At 39.5% G+C, this 27,700-nt stretch overlaps 2 protein-coding genes across 2 annotated transcripts in view; both read right to left on the bottom strand.

Annotated features, from left to right (window-relative positions):
- LOC112549659 (transient receptor potential cation channel subfamily M member 1-like) overlaps positions 1-2,815 on the bottom strand; it is a 32,298-nt gene extending 29,483 nt beyond the window's left edge. Inside the window, exons 1-2 of the mRNA XM_025199464.1 lie at positions 2,768-2,815; positions 2,453-2,584 (exon numbers count right to left, since the gene is read on the bottom strand). Of these exons, the coding sequence (XP_025055249.1) occupies positions 2,453-2,584; positions 2,768-2,815 (180 nt within the window). The remainder of the gene's footprint in view (positions 1-2,452; positions 2,585-2,767) is intronic.
- On the bottom strand, positions 1,855-27,414 carry LOC102382219 (transient receptor potential cation channel subfamily M member 1). The gene is made up of 12 exons (XM_025199465.1): positions 27,398-27,414; positions 27,173-27,296; positions 20,812-20,884; positions 19,022-19,122; positions 16,413-16,586; positions 15,725-15,859; positions 13,637-13,687; positions 10,786-10,926; positions 9,388-9,417; positions 6,543-6,832; positions 5,508-5,736; positions 1,855-3,071 (listed from the first exon to the last, which is right to left on the bottom strand). The coding sequence occupies exons 1-12, from the start codon at positions 27,412-27,414 to the stop codon at positions 2,895-2,897; spliced, it is 1,542 nt and encodes a 513-aa protein (XP_025055250.1). The 3' UTR covers positions 1,855-2,894.
- Between the last annotated feature and the right edge of the window lie 286 nt (positions 27,415-27,700).

Genomic DNA, 27,700 nt, shown 5'->3' on the forward strand with positions numbered 1-27,700 from the left:
TGGTCTGGGTCAAGCAGCCTTACCTGGGGTCCTGGGGGCCTCCTGGGGCTGCAGCAGTGGTGAACCTGTCACTTGAAGCCTGGCCTGCAGCCAGAGTGTGGTTCTGGATGGCCAGGCTCCGGTTTTGAGTGGTGTATGCTGCCCCTGCATGTGCTGCTCCACTTTTTCTTTTTTTTTTGCACAGGTTTTTTTAACCCCTGGATATCCAGGGGTCAAAAAGCCCCCTCATGTTGCTTCCTTGCAACACAGAAAACAGCTGAATGTGCAGTATGTGGCACTGCAGACGTGCAACACCACATACCACCACGCTTGTCTGGACATGGGCAAGGAGTCTATGGATGCTAAGTCAAGTTTCCTAAAACTTCCCAGGAAAAAATGAAGCTTAGGTAAGGCCACACTCATTTAGATGCTGTTTTAATCCCAGCAGGCCTTCCTGGCTTATCTGTGTACCTTGTGTAAATTAACAAAACATTTGAAGCTCTTTTGGAATCACTTTAATCAACCCCTCAGCCTCCCAGATGCACGTTTCTTACAAGTGTCTACTTCCATTGGGCAAAAGGGGGCTGTCATCCTAGGCTTCTGCCTAAGCATTGTAAATCCAGGGGGATTGCTCCCTCTGCCTATTACTATAGAGGCACACCTGAGAGGTTTGGCCAGGGGTAAAAGTGCTGCTTGCCCTGTTACCCTGTACTTTTGAAAATGTACCTAGCTAGACAGCCCTTCAAAAAATGTCAAGGATGTATTTTTATATTTTTATTTTAAATTATTGGAAGGCTCAAATACCTCTTTACCTTTATTAAATACCAAAATATTATCAAAGAAATCAGAGATATTGAGTAAGATGGAAGCATAATTATACTGACAGAGATATCTTGTGTTTTTCGGGGAACTGAGACTGTGCGCCCATGTACTCTTATACTATGATGCTTGGAGCAGTATGAATTCATAAACAGATGTATAAGCCAAAGTGCATATTGTTTATACCGGTTCCTTAAGGCATATTTCAAACTGTGTTCCATTAAAAAAAAATTAACATTAATATTCAATGGGCTTCATTAGCTTGAAACATTGCTGTATGGCTGTGGCTGCTTTGCAAGAAAGGCTATGGAAACAGATCTGGCAGGGTTGCTTGAGGCAGCTGCAGTTTGGATGGTCTTCTGGAAATGCCAGCATTTCAATTGTCCTCTTTTCCCTGACTGGGTTTAAGTCCTGAAGGCCAAGACTCAGCTGGGATGGAGTTTTTTCTTCTCTGAAAGGGAGAGCAGTGCACCTGCAGGGCACGTTGGCTCAGGCTACTCAGCTCAGGCAGCTGGAGTGATGAATTTGAGATCTGCTTATAAGAGCCTCACCCAAAGCTTGCTGAAGTCATTAAAAAAGCTCCTATTCATTCTGATGGGCTTTGTGGCTTTTAATTCAATTAAATGTATTTTTTAAAAACCTCAGGTAAACTATATTGAGTATTTTTCTTCAAAATTAAATTGGAATTTTGTTTTTAAATCAGCATAACAACATGAATGTAACTATCTTGGCTTTTAATACAGTACAACCTGAAACATGAGAACTAATATTTGTTAATTTTCATTTCCTACTTTTAAAAGAACTTTACATTCTTTATGCTGGCTACGTGGGAATTTTGTCAGTAACACACACACTTCCTTTGTTTCATTACAGAAAATCTGACATCAGACGTACTTTTCTTGATATGCAGTTCTGTGGCTACTATAGAATGATAAATGACTTTAGTATTGTTGCTGTTAATTTCAATTTTGTTTACAGCAAATACAGAGAAAAAGTTAGCAGCATATGTAGATAATTTTGTGGTGATCTGCATATAAGTCTGGCTTGTGTATGCATGAGTATAAATACTATACAAGGAAACAGAAAGCACATATATTAATGTGACCTCAGCTTTAATCATGTTATGAAACAGAATTAGGATACATACTCTACTACAAATTGTAAGCCACTTTGTCTTAGGTCAAACTGATTCTTGCCAGATTTGCCTTTTGAGATGCACAGGACTCGAATGTGGATCTCACTGCAGTTCTTCTGAAGTCGCTGGATGTATATCAATATATAATCACTGAAAGCAAGGGAAGAAACAGAGCCCAGAGCCCTTGAGAAATGAACAAAAGCATTTACCAATGGGCTGGGATCAAGAAAGACTAGTGTGTGGAGTTCTGTGGAATTTGTATTGGTTTCACCTTCTGACAAAACACATAAGGAGTGTCACCTGCTATTTAATGCTGCACTTTCTTTAAGGTGATATTCTTCAGGAACTTTTCATACAATGCAGTAGTGTGTGCACTGTATCTTTCTATATCTGCATGTACTTATTTCTCTACTAATTAGATCACTCATGCACAAACTGTGGTTGGAAATTTCTTGAAAGTCAGCAGTATTTTTCCTGGTTTTATATTTGAATGTAACAAGAGCCAAGATGCATACTCACCGTGTAAAACCAGAACTTAACAATAGGTGCATTATAGAATTCATAGATCTTTTTTCCAATTGGAAGGCTTTTTTGCTTTTTGCTTCCATTCTCTTCATCTCCCTTTCGGGAGCCTGTGTCAGCATTTGCATCCTAGAAAACAGAAGCTGGCATCTTGTCATCACCTATAGGAGTAGCTTACAGCTACAATTCCCAATTCATTGGCAGATACAAGATCCTTCCTTCTGAATAACATGATTTTATTTTCTATCTAGTTCCACCGCATTTTCAAAAAATACTAAGCTAAGTTCTGAACTGGTGTATTGCTCCACTGACCTCTGTATAGATATACTGACTTGCACAGGCAGATAATTTGTCCCACATACCCTTAAAACTGATACACAGTGATTTGGATCCTACATTGGCAAGTGTTACAAAAATACGCAGATTTCCATTTGAGTGGTTAATAGCATAATATTAATAACATTTCGAAATTCCAATAAGGTACAATACTCACCACATTCTCCTCCTCCTTTTCTTTGTTGTCTTCATTTTCTCTTGATGTCTGATAAGAAAAGTCATCATAGCTGCGAAACTCTAGAAACAGGATGGTGGGTGGGAAGAGAATTCCCATTATCACCTGTGCAAGAAGAGAGATGTCAAATCCATGCATAAATTACAACAGATCTTTAGATATTTTTAATGAGATTATTTTTCTGTGTAACAGTATCTCTCTTTAGAATATTTAAGATGCTTATCCATACAAAAAGGAGTTGATTCACAAAGCAGAATCAATATACACAGCAGCCTGAATAGATGCTGCTCTGGAAGTTTTACCATCTCTGTAGATACAATGCAGTGAGATGTATCTAGAGGTAAAAATACTGCAAGAATGGGAATTTAACTGAATTCTGTGAACAACTCAGTGGTGGGAGGGTAAGAGGGAAAGCTTTCCAAAGTATAGCCATTACAGTCTCATGTAAAATGGAGAATTATCAGAAGAGCTTTAAAAGTATGGAAGCTTGGCTAAGAGCTAATGGGAAGGCATTCTAAGAGTATGAAAGCACCTAAACCAGTAGGAGGCACCTAAACCAGAGGTGGAGATGCTGCTAAAAAGAACAGTGAAGGAATGTAATGAAAATAAGAAAGGAGGGACATGCAAGTAAAGAGGAGAGAACTAGAAGGTCAGGAGAAGGCTGTACTCTATGAGAAAAAGGGAAGAAAGCCAGTAATAGGATTTTGAGAGGGGCAGGGTGGGAAGGATCAGCCATAAGACTGAGCAGATTTCAGTGGGAAAAATGTAGGAAAGTGAAAAAGAGATAACGAAGAGTGCTCAAGGACAGAGAGGATGAACAAGGTTTGTGGTGGGAGAAACAGGAAATAATAGCTGGATTTTGAAAAAGATATGGCTGGAAATGTGACCAGCTTATCGCTTACGTATGGAAGGCAGTTATTACACTATATGACAAACAATGAACTAAACTCAGGGCCCAGAAATACATGAATTTAGAACAGTATTTCCCAACCAGTGTGCCGGGGCACACTAAGGCAAGCTGGTCCTCTGCCATACTTGCTATTCTTCTTGCACATTGGGATGGTTTGTTCCTGCACTCTCAGCACAGCCAGCTCTCCTGGACTCCTCTCCCCCTCAGACTGGTTTCCCAGGGGATCCTGCCCATGAGTTCCCTGAGCAAGTCATTGTCAAAGTCTGCCTTTCTGAAGTCCAGGGTCCTTACTCTGCTGCTCTCCATCCTTCCTTTCCTCAGGATCCTGAACTCAATCATCTTGTGGTTGCTGCTGCCCAGGTGGCCATCTACTAGTACATTCCCCACCAATCCCATTTGCGAGTAGTAGGTCAAGAAGAGCATGGTCCCTAGTTGGCCACTCCGGCACTTGCACCAGGAAGTTGTCCCCAACACTCTTCAAAAACTTCCTGGATAGCCCACACACTGCTGCATTGCCCTCCTAGCAGATGTCAGGGTGATTCAAGTCCGCCACAAGAACCAGCACCTGTGAATGGGAAACTTTCACTAGCTGTTCTGAAGAAAACCTCATCTACCACTTTCCCTGGTCTGGTGGTCTACAGCAGACTCCCACCATGACATCACCCTTGCTGCTCTCTCCTCTGGCCTTAACTCAGAGACTTTCCACAGGCCGATTTCCAGTTTCATACTGGAGCTCTGAGTAATCATATTGCTCTTTTACATAAAGTGCAACTCCTCCTCATCTCCCCTGTGTCTCCTTCCTGAACAGTTTGTACCCATCCATGACAGTGCTCCAGTCACGTGAGCTATCCCACCAAGTCTCTGTTAATCCAATCACGTCATAATTCACTGACTTTGCAAGAACTTCCAATTCTTTCTGCTTTTTTCCTAGGCTCTGTGCATTCGTGTGCAGGCACCTGTGGTAACTAGTTGATTGCCCTGATTTCTCAGGAAGTATGAGAGCACCTCTCCTGTTGCTCCTTCCTACTTGCTCTTCCTCCAGGTTACAAATACCTCTAAACCCCTCCAGATGCTGTCTCTTTTGAAATTATTAATGTCTAGCAAATTATTCCTTTCTTGAAATGACCCTCAAATAATAATTCTTCTAATCCCCATTCAAGGAGTGTCAGAGAAGTCAACTGTACAATGATTCAAACCCCCAAAGCACAAAGAGAGGAAAACACATATCTCTCTTCCATTATTCTATATTATACAAACTATATCCTCCTCCCACCCTCTTCATGAAAGTACTTGGAGCACCAGTAGTCCATTAAGCAATGTTAACAACATGTTACATGCAGCTCATTCTCTCTCTTACTCTTCATTATATTGTGTCTCTAAGCAGTAGAGAATTTAAGAATGATAAATGTTCTTTTAACCTGTTATGCAATAAATTAATCTTCATGGCAGAGGTGTATAATTGCATTAAACAGCTTTTGTTGTTATCACATGGCACATCATCAGATTTAAAACATATATTGAAGTACCTTATTTATATAACAATTCAACTTGCTAGGTATAAGTGCACTGTAAGTGACACACTATTATGGGCTTCATTTGTACTTTCAGCAGCATTTGTGTAGAGAAAATACCTTAAGGCCTGGGTTTTTCCGCATGCGTAGCCGCCCCATCCACATATCTGTTAACAGCATCTGACTGCAAGTATGAGCAATAAAGTCCCTGTGCTTAGCTGCTACAGCAAGTTTTAGACAGGTGGAGTTACTCCAGTTTTTCAGTTCATAGGTCAGTAATTTCATGGCAATTTGTTCATCATGTTTGTAGGACTGATCTAACAACTCAACTGCCAGTTGGCCAAAGTCTCTGGAAAAATGAAGATAGGCAAAGAGAATTTGATTAACTTGAATTTAGAAATTTAGTATTGCCTTAAATTGTAAAATCTTGGGTAAAGACTATGTCTTTCTACATGTTTGTGCAACATACACCAGCATTGGGCCTCAGTCTTGATTTGTGGTAATATTTAAAAACTCTATACAGATACAGAATAAGATATATAAGTGCATAGCTATTGCTTTGAAATAAAATTGTAAAATATTTTTGATCTTTTGATTAAAGGCATTATAGATGTGTCAGTTTTTGTCAACTTCTAACATCAAAAGGGCAGTTATAATAATGCTATATTTCCTTTTACATTTCTTTTTTTAAAATAAAAAAAATCATCATAATTAAAAAGGCAATAAGGGGAGAACCTAATAAAAAGGAAGAATAATATAATTTTCATCCCCCTAGGACATTTTTTTCAAACATGGCAACTTCTTCCATGAATCTTTTGAGACTGTACGCAATAATAATACTTTAAAATCTTTAAACCCTCTCCAGTTCAGGTACATCCTTAAAATAACATTGTGAGGTAAGCTAGTTTTGTTTTATAAAGAAGGCAACTGAGACAGAGAGATTCAGTCAATTTTCTAAAGAAGCAGAGGGAGTATGAACTGTAAACAGTGTTCAGAACCCAAAATCAAAATTTTTGTTAGGTTATTAAATACTAAATAGCCTTGAAATCAACCTGTAGGTCACCATTTAAAATATTATTTGCAATTACTCAAAGAAATACCTTTGGAGCATTCCCCCAAACAAATTAAGCATATACAATGCTCCAGTTTACTAACTTGGAGTTATTGTCCAGATCTTGAGAGATATCATCCACCAGCTCACTCTCTGAAGACTCATGGGCCATGGATTTGTACAGTTTGCATGCAACCAATGCCTTGGCCATGGTTTCCTCTCCTCGCTGCCAAAGGAAGAGTGCCATCTTTTGCCGTTTCATCAGCACTGCCCATATCATTAGCTCATGGAAAGGGTACTGAAAGCGGCTGACTTCTGGGTCATCCACATCAATATCTATCTCTTCCTCCTTTTTCTTCTTTTTCTTCTTCCCTTTGGATGGAGGTTCATCATCCTAAGGGAAAGCAAAAAAAAAAAAAAAAAATTTGCCACTGACTTGTTAAAAGTTATTGTGACATTTATCATATACTCCAGAACAAGTGTTGAGTGACTACTAGTATATCTTCTCCACATTTTATTTTCCAGAGAAAAATGTGAATATCCCATTCAGAAAAGGTCTGCAGACCTTCATCATATTCCATCATTGGTTTTCTGATTTGTTCCTGTTATTTACTACAAGGAATGCTGGTAACAACCTAATAAAAATAACTTATTAACAGGTCATGCACTAGCATGCCTGAGTTCACATGTTATAGGCTGAATGATTACTGACATGCTTAATTACAAGTCCCCAATGTTTGAGCAATACAAAGCTTCATATACTGAAGTTATCTCTGCATAGAACAGCTACATTAAAAGTGGAAAGTGTGTTACAGCCCTGGTTGCTTTGCAAGGAGTTGAAAGAAACCAGGATGTTTATTCCATTACATTGTCAATGGAGCTTCACTGAACATGAGTTCCACTCTAATTTCAGATTTGATGTGTCTGCATCTATTCCTAAAGAACAAGGCTCCTAATCTTACAAGCATCGAAGCAAATTTTAAACTGACATGCAGATGGAGAGGGGTAAACAGAAACAAAAGAAGTCAGGTAGACAGAGTCCTTAAGAACATTTAAGATACTAAAGGGAATGTTCACCTTTGAATAAGCAATGTCCTCTTATGTATGCAGTACAAACTGAAGGTATAACTATCCCATTTCTTAAAGGGATAAGGGGGATAGGTCATTACTACAGGAACCAACATGGAAGTAATTGAAAGGAGGTATTGACAATGAAGCAGGATCCTAAAGGGAGAAAAGGCATGATTGGGAAAATTAGGGTTTAAGCTACATAGGAAATAACATTTCATACAGTATATAGAGAGAAATGTAGATAGATCTTTTGATCATTTTTAGGGCTTGAGTCCCATTTCAAGGATGATGAGCAAAGGCAATAACCATCTTATAAAATCAGTTCTTGTGCACATAGGGATGTCCAGTTTAATTAGTTTTGGTGGGGATATGAGGCCACACAATGCTATATTTATATTAAGCATTTGAATCCATGTTTTCTGAGTAGGATTATCTCTTCACCAGTAAGTTTTGGAATTGAAAGGAGAATTAGCTAGCTATTCCTTTTACAGAAATTCCAGAGGTTATTAATAATACTGGAAGAGATAGTTGCCACTTATATACTACATATACAGAAGTTTCTATCTTTTTCATTTATCAGTATCTAACTAGAAAGTTTTATGGTATGCATCAGAAATATTGGCTCTGCTTTCAGATCAGACAATGAGCTTTCTCAAGGGTTGATAGCATCAGCATTAGGGTTCTGGTTTGGGAACCTGGGAGAGGGAGTTCCCCACTCTAAAACTTCCCCAAAGTTCTTGGGAATGAGGGCTGGGGTCAGACTTGCAGCTGTGGCTCAGGGCCATATCATCTCATATTTACTAACTGCAGAGCTGATGTGCTTTGAAATAATCAATTTTATTTTACAATAGAAGGGAATAATTAAACCGTTAACACTACACACATTTTACATTCTTCATTCTAGTCAAATATTATCCTTCATGGATGAAGGGAGATATTAAAATAAATGGGGCAAAGGTATCTCCAATCCCAACAATTGTGCCTGCTGTCATGCCAAACAGGGATCCATCCCAATTGTGCCATTATTTTAATGGGAATCTTGCAACTCAAATGTAATTTGCAAGGTTCCCATTAGGGTTCCCAAAGGAGTTTACTAGGGAGTTTAACACTGTAACCCTCCTGCCCACCCCCAGCCTGGCACAGACCAGTCTGGCACATTGACTGCCATGCCTTGTAGCTTCCCATGAGGGTTGTGGGACAAAACCAAAACAGCAAACATGCTGGGTCTCCTTAAAGTGCTAGGCAAAAAGCTAGTTAAGTTCCTAGCAGGGAGCTCCCTTGCAACCTATGTGCCCAGCACCCCACCGTTGACTTTGGGTCCAAGACTACTGTCAGCATCAGGATGGGACAGACCCAGGTGGGACATGCCACACATTCAATTTAGGAAAACCAGATATTCTACATTATATATGGAGTATCTTTGTGGCTAGTTTGCCATTTTATGGTATGATAAATTGAATGTGTGGCATGTTGCTATTTATGGCATCATTAAAATGCCATAAATGTAATGCACATCAATGTAACATCTGTCAGGGGCTTATGATATAGCCAAATCTTCCATTTATAAGTCGTTACTGTTGAAACGAGGAGGTATTTAACCTCAAATTACAGTCCTCTCTCTCTTCTCTGTCATTTTTGTGTTCCCATCCCAAATGATCAACTCTATCCCAGATATCAGCATGGACTGTATTATTACATAATGCTGCACTAAGCAGCCCTTGAGTTATTAAATGTAAGTATACTGATGGTGCATAATTAGAGAAAGTTTGTAAAACAGATATCATCAAGAAATGACATACTTTGAACCAGCATAAAACTGAGAATTCCAAGAATGAGGTAGAAAGGTGTTTTTCTAGTTCTATGCTAAATCCAACTTACCTCCATTCCTAAAAGTTTAAGAGCTTTTGGCTGCATATTAAAAATAGAAAAGAAAATCTAGTTAGATGGGAGGGAATGCAGAGACATAAGTATCAAAGAAAATGATTTTTTTTCATTTACATATATAGGCTAATAATTGTAACTATGTATTTAGAAAAATAGTTGTTTTGCATCATGAAGCTAAAACACCCTCCCCCTTTGACTCAGATACAAAAAGATCCATTCTAAGGTTTAAGAACAATTTGATGCACCTATGAGAAATAAACCTATCATATGACCACAAAGATAATTTCAAATATTAAGTTTCAGATTTCACAACATTATCAAGGGTGAAACTACCCACAGAAAATAATGAAGATTAAATCTGATCTCAAATATATTACTGCAGTTTTTAATGTAAGAAATTACATTTTGTTCTACTAAATGGTTTTTGTTTTTTTAACCAAATATTTCAACAAAGGACTCTTCTTTCTCTTCGATTCAATTCTTGAACAATGCTATGTCCTGTCAAGGGAAAGATTCATTGGCTGAAATTATTGCTTTCATGTAATTAGATGAAAGAGATATATTTGACTTTCAAATCTAGAGGCCCTAAAATAAATTCAGGTGGATCCATCATCCAGTTGATTCATCCATCCTGTTACTTATAGCAGCAAGCCTTAAGGTCAATCATAGTTGCAGGCCAGAGCCTGTCATAATCAATAAATGATATGCTTATTAGCATAGGTGAAAGAGGTTTTACTGGGATAGGACTTACATAAGTTCTTTTCAGGACTGGTGATAAATGTTTATATATTTCTTTTTCTCTTAAGGTGTCTCCTTTGTCTTTCTGGCTTGAACCCACGCACTCTTACAATTACTTGATCATTAGCTTGAGGTTTTTCCTTCTGCTTTTTCAGTGCAACTTTCCAGTAGCGTTGCTGGGATGGAGATCAGGGAGCATGAAAAAAGCAGCTGGGCATGGAGTTGAGGGGTGCAAAAACAGCAGCTGCTGCATTGCTGGCCCAGCCATCCCTGCTGGCAGCCCAGCTACTGATACTGCCCCATACACTGCAGCCCATGGCACAGAAGTGCCCAGGTGTGCCTCTGCCGCTATCCATTACTGTCAAAATAACTCCAGGAGGTCATGCTTGCACTTAGGACTGAGAATGGCATATATTACACAATAGTTAGAAACCAAGAGGTGTTGAATGTGAACCACCTGTACAGGATGTTTAGTACATCCTCGGACCTTACATCTTGGATATTTTGCAGTATCCCCATGTTAACCCCAGAAGCTATCAAATGAAGATCAAGTTAAATCCTAAAACATCTGTTTTGCATTGGACTTATAGCAGTTCACAAGGCTGAAGTGCAGAATTAGTTATTTTGGGAAACGGAGGATTAAGCTGTTCTTACCCTCTTTGGTCCAAATAAATTATTGTAAAGGGTCCGGAAACTTTTTCGAGTGTAGTGGCAGCGGTAAGCTCCACCCATGAGGTATTCAAGTACAAGACCGATATCTATCAGACTGATATGATAATCTGGTGGAAGATTTCCCTAAAAAAAAAAGAATAAAAATGAATTTTTAGGATACATATCAATACTAAGGTATATATAGAGTTGCCTTAGTTACACACACTATTACGTGTTTATACTGATACATAATAGCCTTTATAGCTAGTGACCTTTACTTCCTAATATTCTGATTTTATTAAATACTGTTATTTCCAACTATTGAATATTTTCACTTGGGGACAAATGTCTCTATGACGGAAATGTAGGTATATAAAAATAGAATTGTAGTTGTGGTTATTGGTATTGAATAGGTCAGAATCAGTCCAAGTCACATTTCTTAATGCACTGCATATTATTTAGGCCGTGGAAGAAGTTGAGCACGTTATAGTTTTAATATGTTTCTGATAAAATGAATGTATTGCACTATGCTTAACTTAATGTAGCTGAAGATTGATGCACATACTGTAGGTTGTATGTTCAATAAACATTCTGTCATTTAATAGATTTTTATTTTATAGATGGCTTACTCAGTTTAGTATGAACATTGTATATAGATAGTAACCAACCTTCTTTTATGTCTGTGGTGTTAGAAAATTAATCTAACACCATTTATAATTAAAAATGAAGTTTTTATGATAGTCTTGAAGTTGCCTTCTACAAAACATTAGTGATGAGAGTAATCCTTGTTTTCGTGATTAGTTCTTCTGTAGCCAACAGAATTGCTCATTTGAAAAAGGTTGTACAGGCTGGCAACAAAAGGCCCCAAGTTCTTTTTGGTGAATTAATAAACCTGAATGTTTAAAGCACAAATATGTCCATGTTTTATGAGTTTGGATAATCTAGCTACTCTGAACACCTTTGGGGTTTTTAAGATTTTATCCATTCTAAGAATTCATTTTGGCTGAGATAGATTAAAACTGGCTGTATCCCTTAACAATGCCCCCACCCGGAGGCGATGGCTAAGAAACAAGTCCTACCCAGTCTTTCACATGCTGCTTATACTACGTGCTGAAAGGGTTGTGTGGTCCCGCTTTGGTGCATGTACTGAGACGCTCTCAGGAGCTCAGTCCCAGGAGTGCTCCTGACAGCAGCCACTCGGTTTTTCAACATGCAGCATGGAGCAGGAGCAGATGGGCAGGGCTCATTTCTCAGCAGTGATCACAGGATGGGATTACTGTGCAGACAATAATAGTAGAGGCACAGAAGCTGTAGATGCTGCTTAACTGCCAGACTTGGGCAAATACAGAACTGGAGTGCCTTTATTTCCTGGTTGCTGGCCCCAGGCTCAGCAGGGAGGCAGGGCAGACATGACCCAAGTTATAGGAAAGACTCTTACTGAATTCAACAGATTTATTATCAAGTCTCTGATGACAAATGAAACTGCAGCACTAGCACTAAATTAGGATTTTTATAAGTTAATTCTAATGCAAGCAAGTCAGATGTTTTCTAATTTTTGTTTTTTAATTATGGCACTTACCTAGGGTACATCATGCCGCTAATATAGCTACTAAAACTACCTTGTTACTTAGAAAGGTGTTTGTATCTACTGCAGCTTCCATTGTACAGATAAGTATTCTTTCACAGCATTGTTATCTACAAGTCCCAGCCCATTATTTAAAGGAAGATTTAGGTTAATCTGCAGTCCACATTTAGTAAACAAGTAGGTTGTGTAACCTGTGTTTTCATATTGCTAAAGATTGGACAGTTATATTAAACCTCCCAAAGCTATGACTTGAAAACTGTTTTACTGTGTTAATATTCTTTTTGCACACAACAGTAACATTTAGTCTACAACATGACAGAGCTATAACTATGGTGAAGGAGCTAAATTCTAGGTGAGCAAATCACCTCCATCTTAACCCAACCGAATCCCCGAGACTGTCGCTGAATGAGGGTGAGCCATGGGAATACAATGAAGAGGAGGAGGAAAGTGGACAGGTAGAGAAGAAAAGAGTTAGAGTTAGCAACACTGAAAAATGCAAACAACACAAAATAAGATCTATGACTAAATTATGAAATGGCTTAATATGAATTATACATTAACTCAAAGCAGCAAGACTTTCACAGGTAACTCTTACTGGAGTCAATGGAAGATTTCCTTACAGAAGAAATACTGGGCATTCTATGCTGTAAAAAGATATGTGCAGCCCCCCACCAAACATAGTGAATTTAATATTAAACCTTACAGTGATAACGGGTGATAACAGAAAACTGAAGAGCAGAAAGGAGTGAAAGTGGCATTGCATGGGACATGTAAAAGGAATTTGAAAAACACACAAACAAACAAGAAAGAAGAAAATAATCCTGCACTGACAGATGGATAATCTAATAGGTCTTTTCTGTGTCTAACTTTTCAGATTCTGTAGTTTTACCAGGCAACATTTTCCTCTTATAATGTTGTATGTAAAATTCCTTTGACATCAGGGGCAGATCCAGAGAGGGTGCAGTGGTGCACTCACCTGCCTTTCAGTTGATGCCATGGGAGCAGCAGTCAGAAATTTGTTTTAAGTTGCTAAATGAAGTAGGAATTTCTCTGCCCCCTTTCCTCTTCATGCCATGTTCCATCCCCTCCCATACCTGCCATTGCCACTGTCCCTGCTGACCCAGGGGTGAGGGGCTCCACAGTTGCTCCAGCCCTGCTCCAGCTGGGCTGTACAGTAAGCCATTATTTTTCACCTATGTCATAATAACTGTTCCCATAGGCTCGTTCAGTTTAACAAAACCCCAGCATCTCTGAATAGTGTCAACATACCTTTTTCACTTCTCTGACTAGCAAATGCAGTGTGTTTGGTGGACCAAGCCTCTGAAACAGAAACGATTTAGAGTTTGTTAATGTTTTAATTCTTTATATTTCTTAGAAATAAATATGTGCAGTTATCTTGGATCATTAATGATTACAATGTGGTCATCAGCAGAACAGCACACATGTACATACTGTTTTTTTTTTCTGTAGATCAAATGACAGACACACAACTGGCTCAAAATTATAAAGGCACAAAGGGAATTGTGCTGCACTCATTCTACGGATCTCAGGGCTGTGGTCCATCCCCAAATGCCTTTTGTTTGCTTTGATATACGCTAGATAAAAGGAGGTACAAAGGCATCAAGAAACCTACACAATGCAGGAATACCTTGGCTGAGACATTTTACTCCTGGGTTCATACCAGAGAAAGTGGGGTGGAAGGGTGGAAAGGGGGTCTATGAGTAGTTCTGCCAGGCTCATGTCTCTAGAGAATCCAGTGGAATATTCTGTCCATGGCTTGATGCAAGGGAGAAGCTGATCCTATAGCATACAGTGTTATGATAGGCAATGTAGATTAATGAAGTGTTTCTCAACCTGTGGGTCATGACCCAAAAGTGGGTTGCAAGAACAGATGAAAGGATCACAAACAAATTTTAAAAACTGATTCTCCTTTAAGTAGGAAAACATGGAAAACTGTGGGTTTTCCCTGCAGGCTGGCAGAGTTCCAGCCTGCAAGGGGCTGCTTAGGACCCCCCCACCCCCCCATGCCCCACGCCCAACCCCTCCGGCCCCACACACTGAGGGGCTAGGGCCTAGGGGTGGGGGGCAGAAGGTCAGGAGTGAGAAGTGCCGGCAGGGCCAGGGGGCTGTGTTCTACTTAAACTATTTACTGGATTGGGGCTGGCCAATGTTTACAAATGGGTCCTGGTTAAAAAGGGTCCTGGCAAAAAAAGATTGAGAACCACTGATCTAGTGCACAGAGCACTGGACTGGGCCTTGGAAGATCTGGTTTCCAATCCTGGTTCTGTCACTAAAACATTGGGTGATGTGAGGCCAAGTCATTTTGCCTCTATGCCTTAATTTCTTCAACATAAAATAGAATACATAATGTGCTTTGTGGCCTATGGGGGGGGGGGGGGGGGGGGGGGTCTCCCAGAAACCTTGGGGGGGGGGGGGGGAGGGAGTTCCTCCAGAAGCACTTTTTTATTATTATTTTCAGTGATGAAGAAAAGAAGAAAAGAATAAGCAGCTGAAAAGTCCACACCTATTGATTAATACTATGATTTTAATAAAAAAATTATAGAATTACAGGAAAATAGGGCTGGATGGGACCTTTAGATGTCATCTAGTACAATCCCCTCCCAGAGGCAGGATTATCCCAAATCCATTGTCTAACCTATTAGTAAAACAACAGTCAACCCTGACACAACCACAAGGCATAACACCTAACCTGCCACAGGTAACCCAGGAGGACGACAATAGCCAGTGTCCTGCTGCTGCTGCAAGCGTTGTTAAAATATGCTCAAAGGTCCAAGGAAGAGGGCCATGCCTTCCACTACAGAGGACAGCAACCCTCCCCCCGCAAGTTTGACAATGGGTACAATTCTATCCTAACCCCAAGTACAGCAATCAGCTTGACCCTGAGTGGAGGGGCAAGGCCCTCTGGCTAGGAACTTCCAGGTTTAAGTCGCAGCAGGAGCACTTGCATACCCAAGTCAAGATCCCCACCCTGGCTGCAGCCAATGCCCAATGCTTCTGAGGAAGGCAAAATAAAAATACCCTGACTGAAATAAAAATAACCTTGACAGTTCTTAATATTCTTTTGTAAATACATGATAAACCATTGGAGCTTTGAAAAATGGCAACAAGCTTAGCCATAACTAATACTGTGTGTGTCTGAAACTGTTATCAAACCATGAGTTATTAGAGTGGCTCCCTCTAGCACTATCCTACTTCCATGTTCTGTCACTGCTACCAGCTTTTCATGGACTGTTTTTGGCAATTACTGGAAGAGAAGAGAGGGAAAGGTACCGTGTTTAAACACAAACACAGTAGTAAAATTTGCTACAGTGCCTTTTATGATCACAGCTCACTCACAGTATTATAAAGCTCTTCTAGTCGAGGAATAGTAAGAAAGCATTGCATGTTCACTCCATTTTCAATCAGGAGTTTCACAAAATCAACTCGATCCAATACTAGTGCATCCAGCATAGCCTGCTCCAGAGAATTGACCTGCAAATGCAGAACAGAGAACATGGAAACAAGCAATGCGAACAGTGGGCAAGTGAGCAGTTCATATCTGTAGCTGCAATTCAGAACCTAGTCCATTTTATAACAAACGAATTCATGAGCTATGAACTGAAAATGAACCTGTCAAAAAAGCAGACAGAGAAAGAGACTGGAAAAGTTATAAGCATTACAAGCAAGTGAAAATGACTACTTGGAATAGAAATGCTTGTGCAAACATCTACACTAAGCCTACTCTCAGTAGATACATTTAGTACATAAAAGAGCTCTCATGACTGGAAGTACTCCCAGTACCTAGGAATAACACTTGTGCCTCATCTAAAATTAATCCCATTCATCCTCCATGGGATCAAATGCCTTTTCTCTTTACCTTCAGGACCCTGAAGAATATTCAAGGGCTGGTACTGCATTTACTCTCTAATTTGGCTTTAAAATAGGCAGTGTGTATGAATGTGTAAATGAAATAGGTGGGACACAGGAACAAGACAAACAAGATCAAAGAGCAACAACTCAAAGGCGGATCCCACTTTCATCTCACCCAATTCAGTAGTTCAATCTTCCGTGGATCCATTTCTTCTTCTGGCTCCTCTTTTGCTTTTCCTCCCTTTTTCTTCCCTTTTCCTTTCCCTCTGGGTGCTTTAGTTTGAGCTCCTGGGGATTTCTTCTCCTTCTCTAGTGCTGTGCCATCTGTAGCTGCCAGGCTTCCTAAAGGCTATGTTGAATAATGAACAAAATTGAGACCGTACAGTACAGTGACAGAATGTGTCATGGGAAATATTACCACTACTTTCTATGTGGCACTCCATTTATTCCCTACGGGGAACACAAGAGGTAGATGAGACACTGCCATAGCTAGCAAATTTGGATATCTTTTAGCTGAGACAGACAATAGAAAGGTACAGAGTGCCCCAATTCCTATTTCTGTTGCTACTCCTGTTGCCCACCCAGAAGAACAATACAATACAAGCAGGAGAAAATTATATTCTGTATCTGGGCCTTGGCATATTGAAAGATTTGCCCTTGCAAAAGGAAAATAGTTGAAAAGACAATGCCTAGGATACAGTGAATTCTCTGCCTACTCCATCTTTTTTCCCCTGAACATGAGGCACAACAATCCTGCAATACACTTAAAATGCTATGGGATTCATTCCCTCGGTGTAAATAATTCTTCCCATTGCCTCAGTTGTGTGATTTTTAAAATTTCTGATAAGCAATAGCATAAGGAATAGCACTAAAAGTGAGACAACACCAACATTTTATGGTAGGCAGGTTAGTTTGAGACTTCAAACAGCAGCAAGTGCAACATCTGGGAAGATGTTGAGTATGTCCAGGCATTTTACCTTCTTTTTCCCCTTTAGCCAAACAGTGGTTTGCCAAAGTGAAAAGTAAAAACCAATGAGCAAAATGAGGAGAAGGGAACAAGGTTAGTGTATGTGCTTCAAGGCCATTAAACGACACATGTATCAGGGGTAGGATCAAAGAGGGAAGTGTAGCTCATTTTCATGCTGGAGATCAAGTTTATATTTATCTCTCTTCCAACAAGAATTGTTGAATCTACTTGTCCCTAGTTTGGAAGGCTGAACTTCAGTTTGCCCTTGGAAGTAACCTCTTCTCACACATGTGCTAGACCACAAGTGACTTGTGCACAGTGCAGAGAATGCTAGGATAACATTTATTGTCTCTTGTTCAAAGGTACTGCAGTTTGCTCTGTCCCACCCACCATAAAATTCTTCTACCATGAAAACACTCACAAAACAGGACAAAAAAGTGTCTATCTCCCATCAAATACTAAATTAAGAATTCATATAGTTGAAATGCTAATGAACTAAAATTGGCTCACTATTTGTTGACAAGTAAGAGGATGAAGTAGGACAGAGGAGAAATAGGATGTCTATGCCAGTTGGTATTTTTTTTTAATATAAGCACAATAATATGGAGATTGGAATCCTTTCTGTAACAAACTGCACTAATAATTATAGTAGTAGTAATAATTATAGTAACAATAGCACCAATAACAACAACAATAGTAATAACACTTTGTATTGTTTAGAATCTCTAAATACACTCTGTAAAACGCTGCTAATGGCCTTTGAGTATTGGAAACATCCCATTATTGTGAAGGAAGAAATAAAACATAATGTGCAGGAGTGTTTAAACTGCTGAGGTTTCTAAAGGAAGTAAAGCTCAGAGTAGTATGTAATGTCTATGGAAAGTATTTACTGAGTGCCATTGTATTATATTTAATTTCAGGAAAGACATCTGATTAAAAAACAAAACAAAATAAAACAAAACCTCCTCTAATGGATTTCATCTTTCAACCCTATTCCTCAGAACACTTTGTAGCAATTTGACACCAGCTGGTAGGTGCAGTAAAGCAAAAAGCATCGGTGCGGCAAGCTACAAAACTGGTTTAAATAGACTTTTTTTAGTTACATGAATGAATCCAGCGGGTGCAATTTTCAGAAGTACTCAGAGTTCTATCCTCACTTCAGCAGGGGCAGTATTAAATTGTAAATGAGTTGGAAACAAAAGTCCCATTTCAAAGCCTCAGGAACTTTTGAAAAACTCTGTCCCTAGATTCATTTGCTACTATCCTGTATAATAACGGCATGATTTTCATTACCACTCTTCTTTTGGTGGTCATGATCTTGCCCTATTAATTCAGTTTGGAATTTTCAGTGCTGCCTAAAGAAGTGAGGCATTCAATTCTTCCTCAGTAACTTGGTAAATAATAGCCCTCCTGAAGGTTATTAGCAGTTAGTTATGTTCAGGTTGCCAGAAGGCTATGCAGAATTCCTAGAAGATGAAGTTCTTTGCAAATGATCAATACTACTGATACCCCAGATGATTTTCCATAATTGTGTTTCTTGCCTGAAATCCCATAAAGAAATCTTCAGTTAGTGTATTTGCTAATTTTGTGCTACAGATTTTCATTTCAAAAGTGTATGGAAAGACTCTGTTATTAACTTTATTTTTTGCAAATAACAAACAGGCAGCAGGCAATACTCCTGGAATATTCCAATAAGACCCCAACACATAATAGCAAAAGAATTCAACCTGACAACTGTCACTGTCAGGAAAGGGACATTTGGTACTTGCTCTAAATTGTTAAAGTCAATTTAAATCATCTGGGAAAAACAGTTTTACCGGCCAGTGATGTCCAAAGACAAAGATTTGGCTACGTGCAATGTCTACGCGATTCCAGGCCAATGCCAAGCTCAGCTGATCTGGTGCAGATGCATTGGTGCCTAAGGAAACAGAAACCAGAATCTGGTATTTCAAGCTTCATGTGAACAATGAGGCAGGACAGCACTGTAATTTAATTTTCTAGCAATTAGAAAACAACAGACCTGTTCTATCACTGGTGAAGATGCAAGTAGTTCTACTAAAGTCAGAACCCTGCTGCTTTGTTGAAATTTAACCCAATAATTCTTTCAAAATTGCAAGTAATAAAAGTTCTCCTGTGTTCTCTGCCACTCACCAGGAACTTTTCTCCCTTACTTGTATTAGCAAGAGTGTTAGCATGGCTGCCTCAGCTAGCATTAGTTGTACAGCACTACTTTCTGTGTATGTTACTTAAACAAATATTATGAAGTATAAACTGTAAAGGATGCTTGTCATACTTGAACCCAAACATTATAAATGAGAAATGACAAAATAATCTTGAAAGGTTCTGGCCCCACTCAGAAAAAAGTCTACATTATAGAAGTGTTAAAGTGGAGAGTGCGCTTCAATAGGATGTACTGTAGTTAGCAGCCAAAGCCAACATTACTCATTTCCAGACTTCATAATAGTTGAATTATTTTAAATCTTTGTACAGAAAGCAGTGAGGAGATCCAGCCAATTTCCCACTGCCATATAATCCTTCCTCCCTATGAATCACCCATCTGATTCATAAATTGCAGAAGGCAGGGTAGATTTGCACCTTCTGGCTAACCAAAGTAGAGATGTCTATATCTAGCACAAATTTTTGTGGGCTGAAGCTCACTTCACCAGATGCTATGAAAGGATGTGCACAAAGCAGCCAAACTTTACTTTTATACCTATTTTTTTCATTACATTTTTCATTACATTTCATTTTTTCATGACCTTTCATACATGAAAGGTCAAAATCAATAACTAGGGGATTATTGGAAATGGATTCCATGGCTCAGGGATGGGATTTTATATTATTGTATTATTTTATAATGTTGAATTTTGTGTATTATTTTTTGGAAAGTTTAAGGGACTAAGCTAAATTTGGGTGAGAGGCCATAGTGACTGCTGCCACTCCATATTAAATCCCCTCTTCCTGCAAAGAATCCACACCAAGAAATCTAGATGTTTCCTGGGACTTAGTTCTTTTGAAAGGCCCTTTCTTCCTTCCAGCCCATCTGAATTTATCCTTACTACTATTTCCCTTCCTGTCCACAGATTATAATCTGGTCCCTTTATCATGCATGTGGGAATTCCAATCTTTTGTCCCACCCTATGGATCCTTACTGAAGGTCCCTTGTTAAGTGAGCAGGTATCAACCCCCAGAATTAATTTTATTATAGCAGTTTTTGCAGCAAAAAATGCCAAACCCAAGAGCAAAGGTGAGGGAAACAGTTAGGCCTTTCAATACTTGAGTTGTTTCTCTTGAGCATAAAAAAATGTGGTGAATCTCTTCACTGTTATTTTCATTTTCATACTGCTCAGAACTGGCGTTCAATGTTGAAACCCCAGAAGAATGACAGGTACAGCCCAAGTGAAAACTTCAGGCAAAAGCTATGAGAAAATACTTACTTGGCATATCATTAATTTGACCTGAACCCAAACACCAAACATTTTTTAGATTACTTATCTGAACTCATAAGGACAGCCAGAAGCTTTGGCATTTAGAGTGTATCTCAGAGGAAGTGGAATTTTATGTGGAGAAGGTGTGTGTATCCTCCCCGGTGCTTGTGTAAACCCACCTTTTAGCAGAGCAGTTAAGATAGACATCTCAATGTCCTGCTGTCCCTCAGAGCCCATACGGAACACAGTGATCTAAAGGAGAGCATAAAACCAAACACGTGCAAGGAGAATGAGTAAAAATGCAGGAGGAAGTTAAAAGAGAAAGAGGGAGAGAAGGGAACAGACAAATTTTATATTTTTTAAATGTTTGGACATTTTCATAATTCCCATTTGCAAGCAAATATTTCTTTGAATGTCAGATTTCAGCAAATAAAAGTGCATAAAAGCTTTCATGATACCTGTGCTCTGGTTTTTGATCAACAATGCAACTGGTATAAAACATAAATCAAAATGTTGCTGAAATTTGGCATTGAAATACTGCAGATGGACCGAATTGCAAGGCTTAGTTACCATGTTAATTTCTACCACTTTTTAGCCCATTCTAATACCTAACATGCATTAGTATTATGACCAGCCAGCTAGTACCTAACATGCAGATCTGTAACAGTACCACTCCACACCAGGCAAGCTGTGTGCTGCCCAGGCCCAGGGCAGTGCTGGCTCTTGTGCTGACTGCTGTCACTTCTGTGGCAACATCTGCTTTTGCAGTCCCTTCAAAGGCAGCATCTGGGGCTGCTGCCCCAGGCATTCCCCTCCAGTCCCCCCAGATACACTACTCCTGACAGATCAATGATAGCTTTTAAAAAAAAAATCAAATTTAACACATCTGGGAGGTGAGGTAAGGAATACATTGTCAAAGTAGATAAACAGGTAAGCAAAACTGAACATTGGCATCAATGTTTAGTTCAGTTACTTAGAAAAGTTCATCGTCCCTGCCTTTCAGAAATGTTAAGTGATGTGAAGCACTGCAGTGAAAAAAAAAGAACACGAAAATAATATAATGTAGATTCAAATACATGACAATATAATGGTATTAAAATTATATGTAAATTCTACATAGAACTAAGGGTTGACAAACTCACCTCCACATAAAATCTTCCTTTCTTGTATAACCTAGTGTTAACCTTTAAGGATGACAATTTTCCTGATGACCTGTATTGATTTTGTACATATTCAAGGACAAGAGTTCATTACACTGACATTTAATGGAGAGAAGAGACACAGGAAAAACTATATTCCTTTGCAATGAAGTAGGCAAAGTGATAAAGGAATCATCTGAGGTAGAAGACTTGCTCAGTCATGCATATGATAACCCTGCTCAGGACAATCAGTTTGATCCAAATCTTTCAGCCACCTCTACTTAATTACTGCCTAACTTCTGTGCACCACATGAGGCCTTCTCTGACTTGACCTTTTAATTTTGACCAGTTCGACTAAGGCAAGGCCTTACTCAGTTCTCATTTATTCTGACAATTCTCTTAGGAACTGACTTCTGTATGGTCAAGCGTTCAAATATTAATAGACTTCCTACTGGGTCAGAAAACACTGGCTTTACAAGGTAAGAGCTGGAAGGGTAAATAGGCTTAGAGATCAACTACTTTAATTGAAGGTATGGCTACAGCATGCAAAAAATCTTGAGACTTAAAAGCAGCACACAAATGTGAATCTATCAACAGCACTTTTATGCTTTCCCAGAAATCTAAACATGTTTGGCTTTGATGTGCTGCAACAAAGGTTAATGTCCTTATATTGTTAGACCACAAATATTTCTATGTGCTATAAGAAAGATATACTGATTTTTCTATCATATATGGTTATAATATTACATAGTAATGCTATATAATGTAGAATCATTATAAATGATATAGAAAATAGTATTTGTGTATGGTTGAATGCTTCGAATATTCAGTTTCTACTCAGCTCTTTTGAGTAAGCATAAAGAAAAAAATTAACAATAATGCCAAAATGTGGCCTTTCTCTGGGAAAAATGGAATCTGGGAACTAAGCAACATCAAAACCTGAGAAATTTGAGATAAAAACAGAAATGCCATCTTTTCTCATGAAAGCAAATGCTGAACTCCCCAAGCAACAGGGGAAGGTTGATATTAGGAATGATGAGTCCCTCTGAAAATGAATTATTACATGTTGAAAAGAAAACACTTTTGGGATATACTGGAAACTACTAAGACACCAGCAGGAAATTGCTCTTCTAGCATTTAAGCAGTTAATTTTTATGTTAAAGTTTATGGAAATTTATGCAGCTGTCTCCTTGCCAACTGAGATAACTATTAAAAAATGAAAAGTCATGGCCCTGAGCCAGAACTGTGAATGTTGAGTGACAGTAGGCCAGTCTCTAGAGGAGCACAGTCTATGTGTACCCCCACAAATCCTGTGCAAGTGTGGGACAGGTTTCCACTCCAATCCTGTCTCCAGTCCTAGAAATTCTGCCTCATGATTGGATTAGTAGATCAGGGATACAGGGTGAGTATTTTCTGGACATGCCCTCTGACACGACAACAAGCTTTATAGGCCCAGTTCACTGACATGATTCACATTACAGGACTGAGTGCTTGTCTAGCTGCCAGAATATGGGATCACATTAAATGTGGCTGTTGAAGGCCATATACAATATTGAACAGTTTTCATGGTGTCACACATGTCACAACCCAAAGGGTGTGATTTTTGTTTTTGTGTGCTTTGGCACTGCTAAATTGTCCCCGCTAAATTACAGCTTCCTTGCACGGTGGAGTTTTCTGCTGCAAAAGAGAACCCCGGTGCAAGGGAGAATTTCCCACCAATTTGAAGCTTTCTTTGCAGGATGCATTTCTTTGTTGCAGCACAGAAATGCTAGCTGCAAAGAGTTCCCGCCGTTTGTATGCTAATTCGAGTCCCATTATTGGCCAGTTCTAAATTATTCACACGTGGCGGCTAGTGATTGGCTTGCTAGCCGTATAAGAGGCTTGAGTGGTTTCCGCCCAAGTTGGAGGACTCCACGAACAAGGGAGGAGGAGACTTCACGCTGTGTGAAGATCTCTAAGTGCTGCGGATCCTTATGGACCCAGTGCATTTAAAGCAGGCAACAGAGGTCTGATCAACCTCTAGCCTCTCCCCGTCGCCGAGCGCAGTCCAGACGTATCCCTTCCCACGCGCAAGAGAACCGGACCCACGGAGCCTAGCAAACTTCGTGTGAGCCCTTACGACCGGCCTCAGAGCTCTTCTACCCGGGTTCGAGTCCTGCAGGTTTATTTTTCCCGTCGCCGAAACCCTTTGTGACGTACCCTCGTATCTTTTCATCTTCCCGTCGCCGGAACCCTTTGCGACGTACCCTCGTGCCCTGCAGGTTCGAGTTTTGTTTTGTTGTCTGTCTGTAACCGCAACTCAAGCAAGCTTTCCAGCCTACACCACTGCCATCTCGGTGTAAGTAAACAATCTTTAAAACTACCGATACGCGTTTGTGCCTAATTCCAGCTCGACGGCCTTCCCTCTCCGACCCGGCGTGCCCGGGCTGCTGGCCACAGCCCGCGTGCAGCGCGAAAAAGGGCTCGGGTCGCTCCTGGCCCGCACAACACATAAGGAAGAGCCTCAGCTGAAGTCTGGAATCTAGAGGAAAATATCAGGTCTTTAAAATGCTAACACTAATGCCTAGCTATATAGCAGGAAAAGGAAGCTAAGGTCTCTAAAATTCATTACATCTCTATATTATAATTCCAAGGTCTTTGCTACCCTGTTTTGTATTTAATGAGAGGGGTATTATAATATAATAGAGAACAGAGCTGGCAATGCTGAACACAGCATTCATTTGGTGGAGGGATTTGATGAACTGGATTTCTGGATGTTCTGTTTGCTGCTCTTTATCCCCAAACTGGGCCATCAGGATTAATATTTAAGCTGATAAAATTGGACTCATAATTCCCATTATTTACTCTAATTGCTAAATGCCCATTTTGTAACTTACAATTTTTGGGGACAGCAGGGAAAGGGAATGACAAATAATTCACTGATTGATGCTTTCACTGTTGGAGGCAGATTATATAAAAAAGATAACTTGTATAATGTGCGACCCAAGGATTCTGAGAAGGCTTCCTAGTGGGTGTTTGGATGCTGATTAATATAATGATGTTGACTTGGGCTCTGTAATGTGTTTGTGCAATCAAGTCTGAAGTGGTGTCTTTGTTGTGCTACGCATATCAATACTACGCAAGCATCCTTTTGATGCGGACACACACCAGAAAATCAGAGCTCAGTTACACAGATGCAGCTCTTGCTGATTATGACGAAGGCAGCAGAACTGATCTCATGGAATCGTCCCCTCAACTTCACTTATTAACTGGACCCAATTCTAAAGTTCTTTCCTGATTGTATTTAAGCAAAACCATCACTAAAGACCCAGCGCCATCTATATAAGCAAGAAGCAGGAGATGGAACCTGCTGCCTTTACACACAATGACTAACATCTAAGTCTATGAGTAGTCCCTTTCCTTCAGTCTAACAAAGGGCTAAATAGGATCATATGTATAAACTTCAGGATTAGGTCTGGGTCAAAATGTCTGTATTCATTTTATCTTTGAAACTCTAAGCTCTCATAATAAAAGTGCAGATAGCCTATTTAAAATTGCCATGGCAAGCCTGAATCAAGCAATCTGAAGTTAAAAATAAAGAACATGTATGTTCTCTGTTTTTAGTGACATTTCTCTGCACATAATGCCAGTTTATGTTAGATGACATGCTTATAGTGTGTCACTGACAAAGTAGACATTTCAAGCAACCAAAAGAGTACTGCTTGATAATGAAGTGCAAAACAAATGACTCCCTATTGGTATGAGCAAGTAGACTCATAAGAACATAAGTAGTACCCTACTGGGTCAGACCAATGGTCCGTGTAGCTCAGTATTCTGCCACCAGCAGTGGCAGAAGTGGATGCTATATGGGGAGAGCACCAAACCAGATATCTCTAGGGTGATCTATCCCCTATTCAATACCCACCCTGGCATCCACCATTTATTGGTTTAGAGAGGCCAGAGGAAACATGTCCAGCCATTCTGTTCAATTGCCATTAAAAGATCTATCATCCATGAATTTATCCAGTCCCTTTGTTAATCTGACTATGCTATCTGTTTCTATCACCTCCTGCAGCAATGAATTCCACAAGTTAACTACATGTTGCATAAAAAAGTACTTCCACCTGTTAGTTTTAAGCCTGTCACCTATTAATTTCAGCAGGTGCCTCCTAGTTCTAAGGGTTACTCTGGGACTTGGTGAACAACAGTTCCCTGTTTCACTTGGTCCCCGGTCTCCACCCTTCATGATTTTATAGACCTCTATTATATGCCCCCTGAACCTTCTCTTTTTCAAACTGAAGTCTTAGTTGTATTAGTCTCTCCTGGTCTGGCAACTGCTTCAGACTCCTTATCATTTTGGTTGCCCTTATCTGTACCTTTTCTAATTCTGCTACATCCTTTTTGATATGTGGGGACCAGAACTATACACACTATTCAAAATGTGGGCACACCCTGGATTTGTATAGCGGCACAATTATTTTCTCTGTTTTGTTTTCCATTCCCTTCTTAATGATATTCAACATTTAATTGGATTTTTGGTCACCACTGCACACTGAACTGATAGTTTTAGAGAACAATTTACAACAACTCCAAGGTCTCTTTCTCTCCTGAGTCATAACAGCTAGTTCAGAACCCAGCATTGTGTACATATACATTTTTACCCTGGGGCGTTACCTTACACTTGTTGACGCTAAAGTTCATCTACCAAATTTTTTGCCCATTTATTTAGCTTGGTGAGATATTTCTGCAAACCCTCTCCATCAGCTTGGGATCCGACCACCCAGAATAATTTGGTGTCTTCTGCAAACTTGGAGATTTCACTGTGCACCTCCATTTCCAGGTCATTGCTGAAAATGTTGAACAAATAAGGGCCCAGCCCACTCTCCATTCAGATGTCCCCTTGGAGTTCTTTTCTTCTGGAAATCCTTTCTCCAATTATCTTTCCACCCTCCATTGTATCTGATCTATGTATGTTTGCAACATTTATAGCACATTTATAGCACTCTACAAAAAAGATAGATTGTAAAATCTGAGAATAGTATTTAAAAGGAGGGGCAGTGTTGTACTATAGCAATGGATTTCAGCTTTTTAAGACTCAAAACACCTGTTGTTAGGCTCAAGGGACCCCTTGGAAATTGCCAGCTCTTTGTCTTCACTTCATTTTTTTACTTTGGAAAAATAATAGAGACATTCTTTGTAGACAATTCAAAAAGACTACAATAAATCAGGGGTTTTGACATTATGGATTCCTATTTGAAATCTCTGTTTACTTTATAAATTATAAATAGGTGTCTACACACCAAGCAGTGCTAATATTGGACAGCATTCCCCATCATCCTTCAAAGGATCTTTTGGCACCCTGGTTGAGAATCACTATAGCATTACAGAGAAGCCTTTTGTGAACGACCTTTATGACACTTACAAGTTCCTTTTTCTTCATACATTCCATGAGAATGACAAACAGCTGATGGGCCTGGTTCCTGCTGTAGTTAAAGGTTTTCTGAATGGTGACTAGAAGCTGGTCTCTCAAAGATTCACTTATTACCCTAAATGGAAAGAGAAAGAAAAAAGAAGAAAGATCAAGGAAGAAATGACCAGAAATAATCTATTTTATGCCACAGTTTAGAAAGAAACATTTTTTTAATACCAGCTAAGTGTTGTCATGTTGAGAATCTATAATTTACCCACAATCTGGGGATTTGATCAATGTAAGATTAAGGATTAAGGAAATGAGTTAACAGACTTCAAAAGAGGTCCAGGTCCAAACTGGCTCCTGAGCACCTTAGTTCTGAGGCCAAAAGATTGCAAGGACATGGGGGGGAGGGGTCTTTTCAATCAGAGATGTAAGGGGTATTAAAGCAGAGCAGTGCAGGGACCTTTCATTGCTGCTACATATTGGGTGCATCTACATGTGCCATTAAGGTGATGTGACAAACTCTGGTGCAGTTCG

Source organism: Alligator sinensis, unplaced genomic scaffold (assembly GCF_000455745.1).
Source record: "Alligator sinensis unplaced genomic scaffold, ASM45574v1 scaffold458_1, whole genome shotgun sequence".
Taxonomy (NCBI): domain Eukaryota; kingdom Metazoa; phylum Chordata; order Crocodylia; family Alligatoridae; genus Alligator; species Alligator sinensis.

Coding starts and splice junctions, on each gene's coding strand:
- LOC102382219 (XM_025199465.1), bottom strand. Junction 13,688..15,724: donor TAGAAGAGCTTTATAATACT/GTGAGTGAGCTG, acceptor TTTCTGTTTCAG/AGGCTTGGTCCACCAAACAC. Junction 3,072..5,507: donor GGAAAAACCCAGGCCTTAAG/GTATTTTCTCTA, acceptor CTTCTTGCACAG/GTGATAATGGGAATTCTCTT.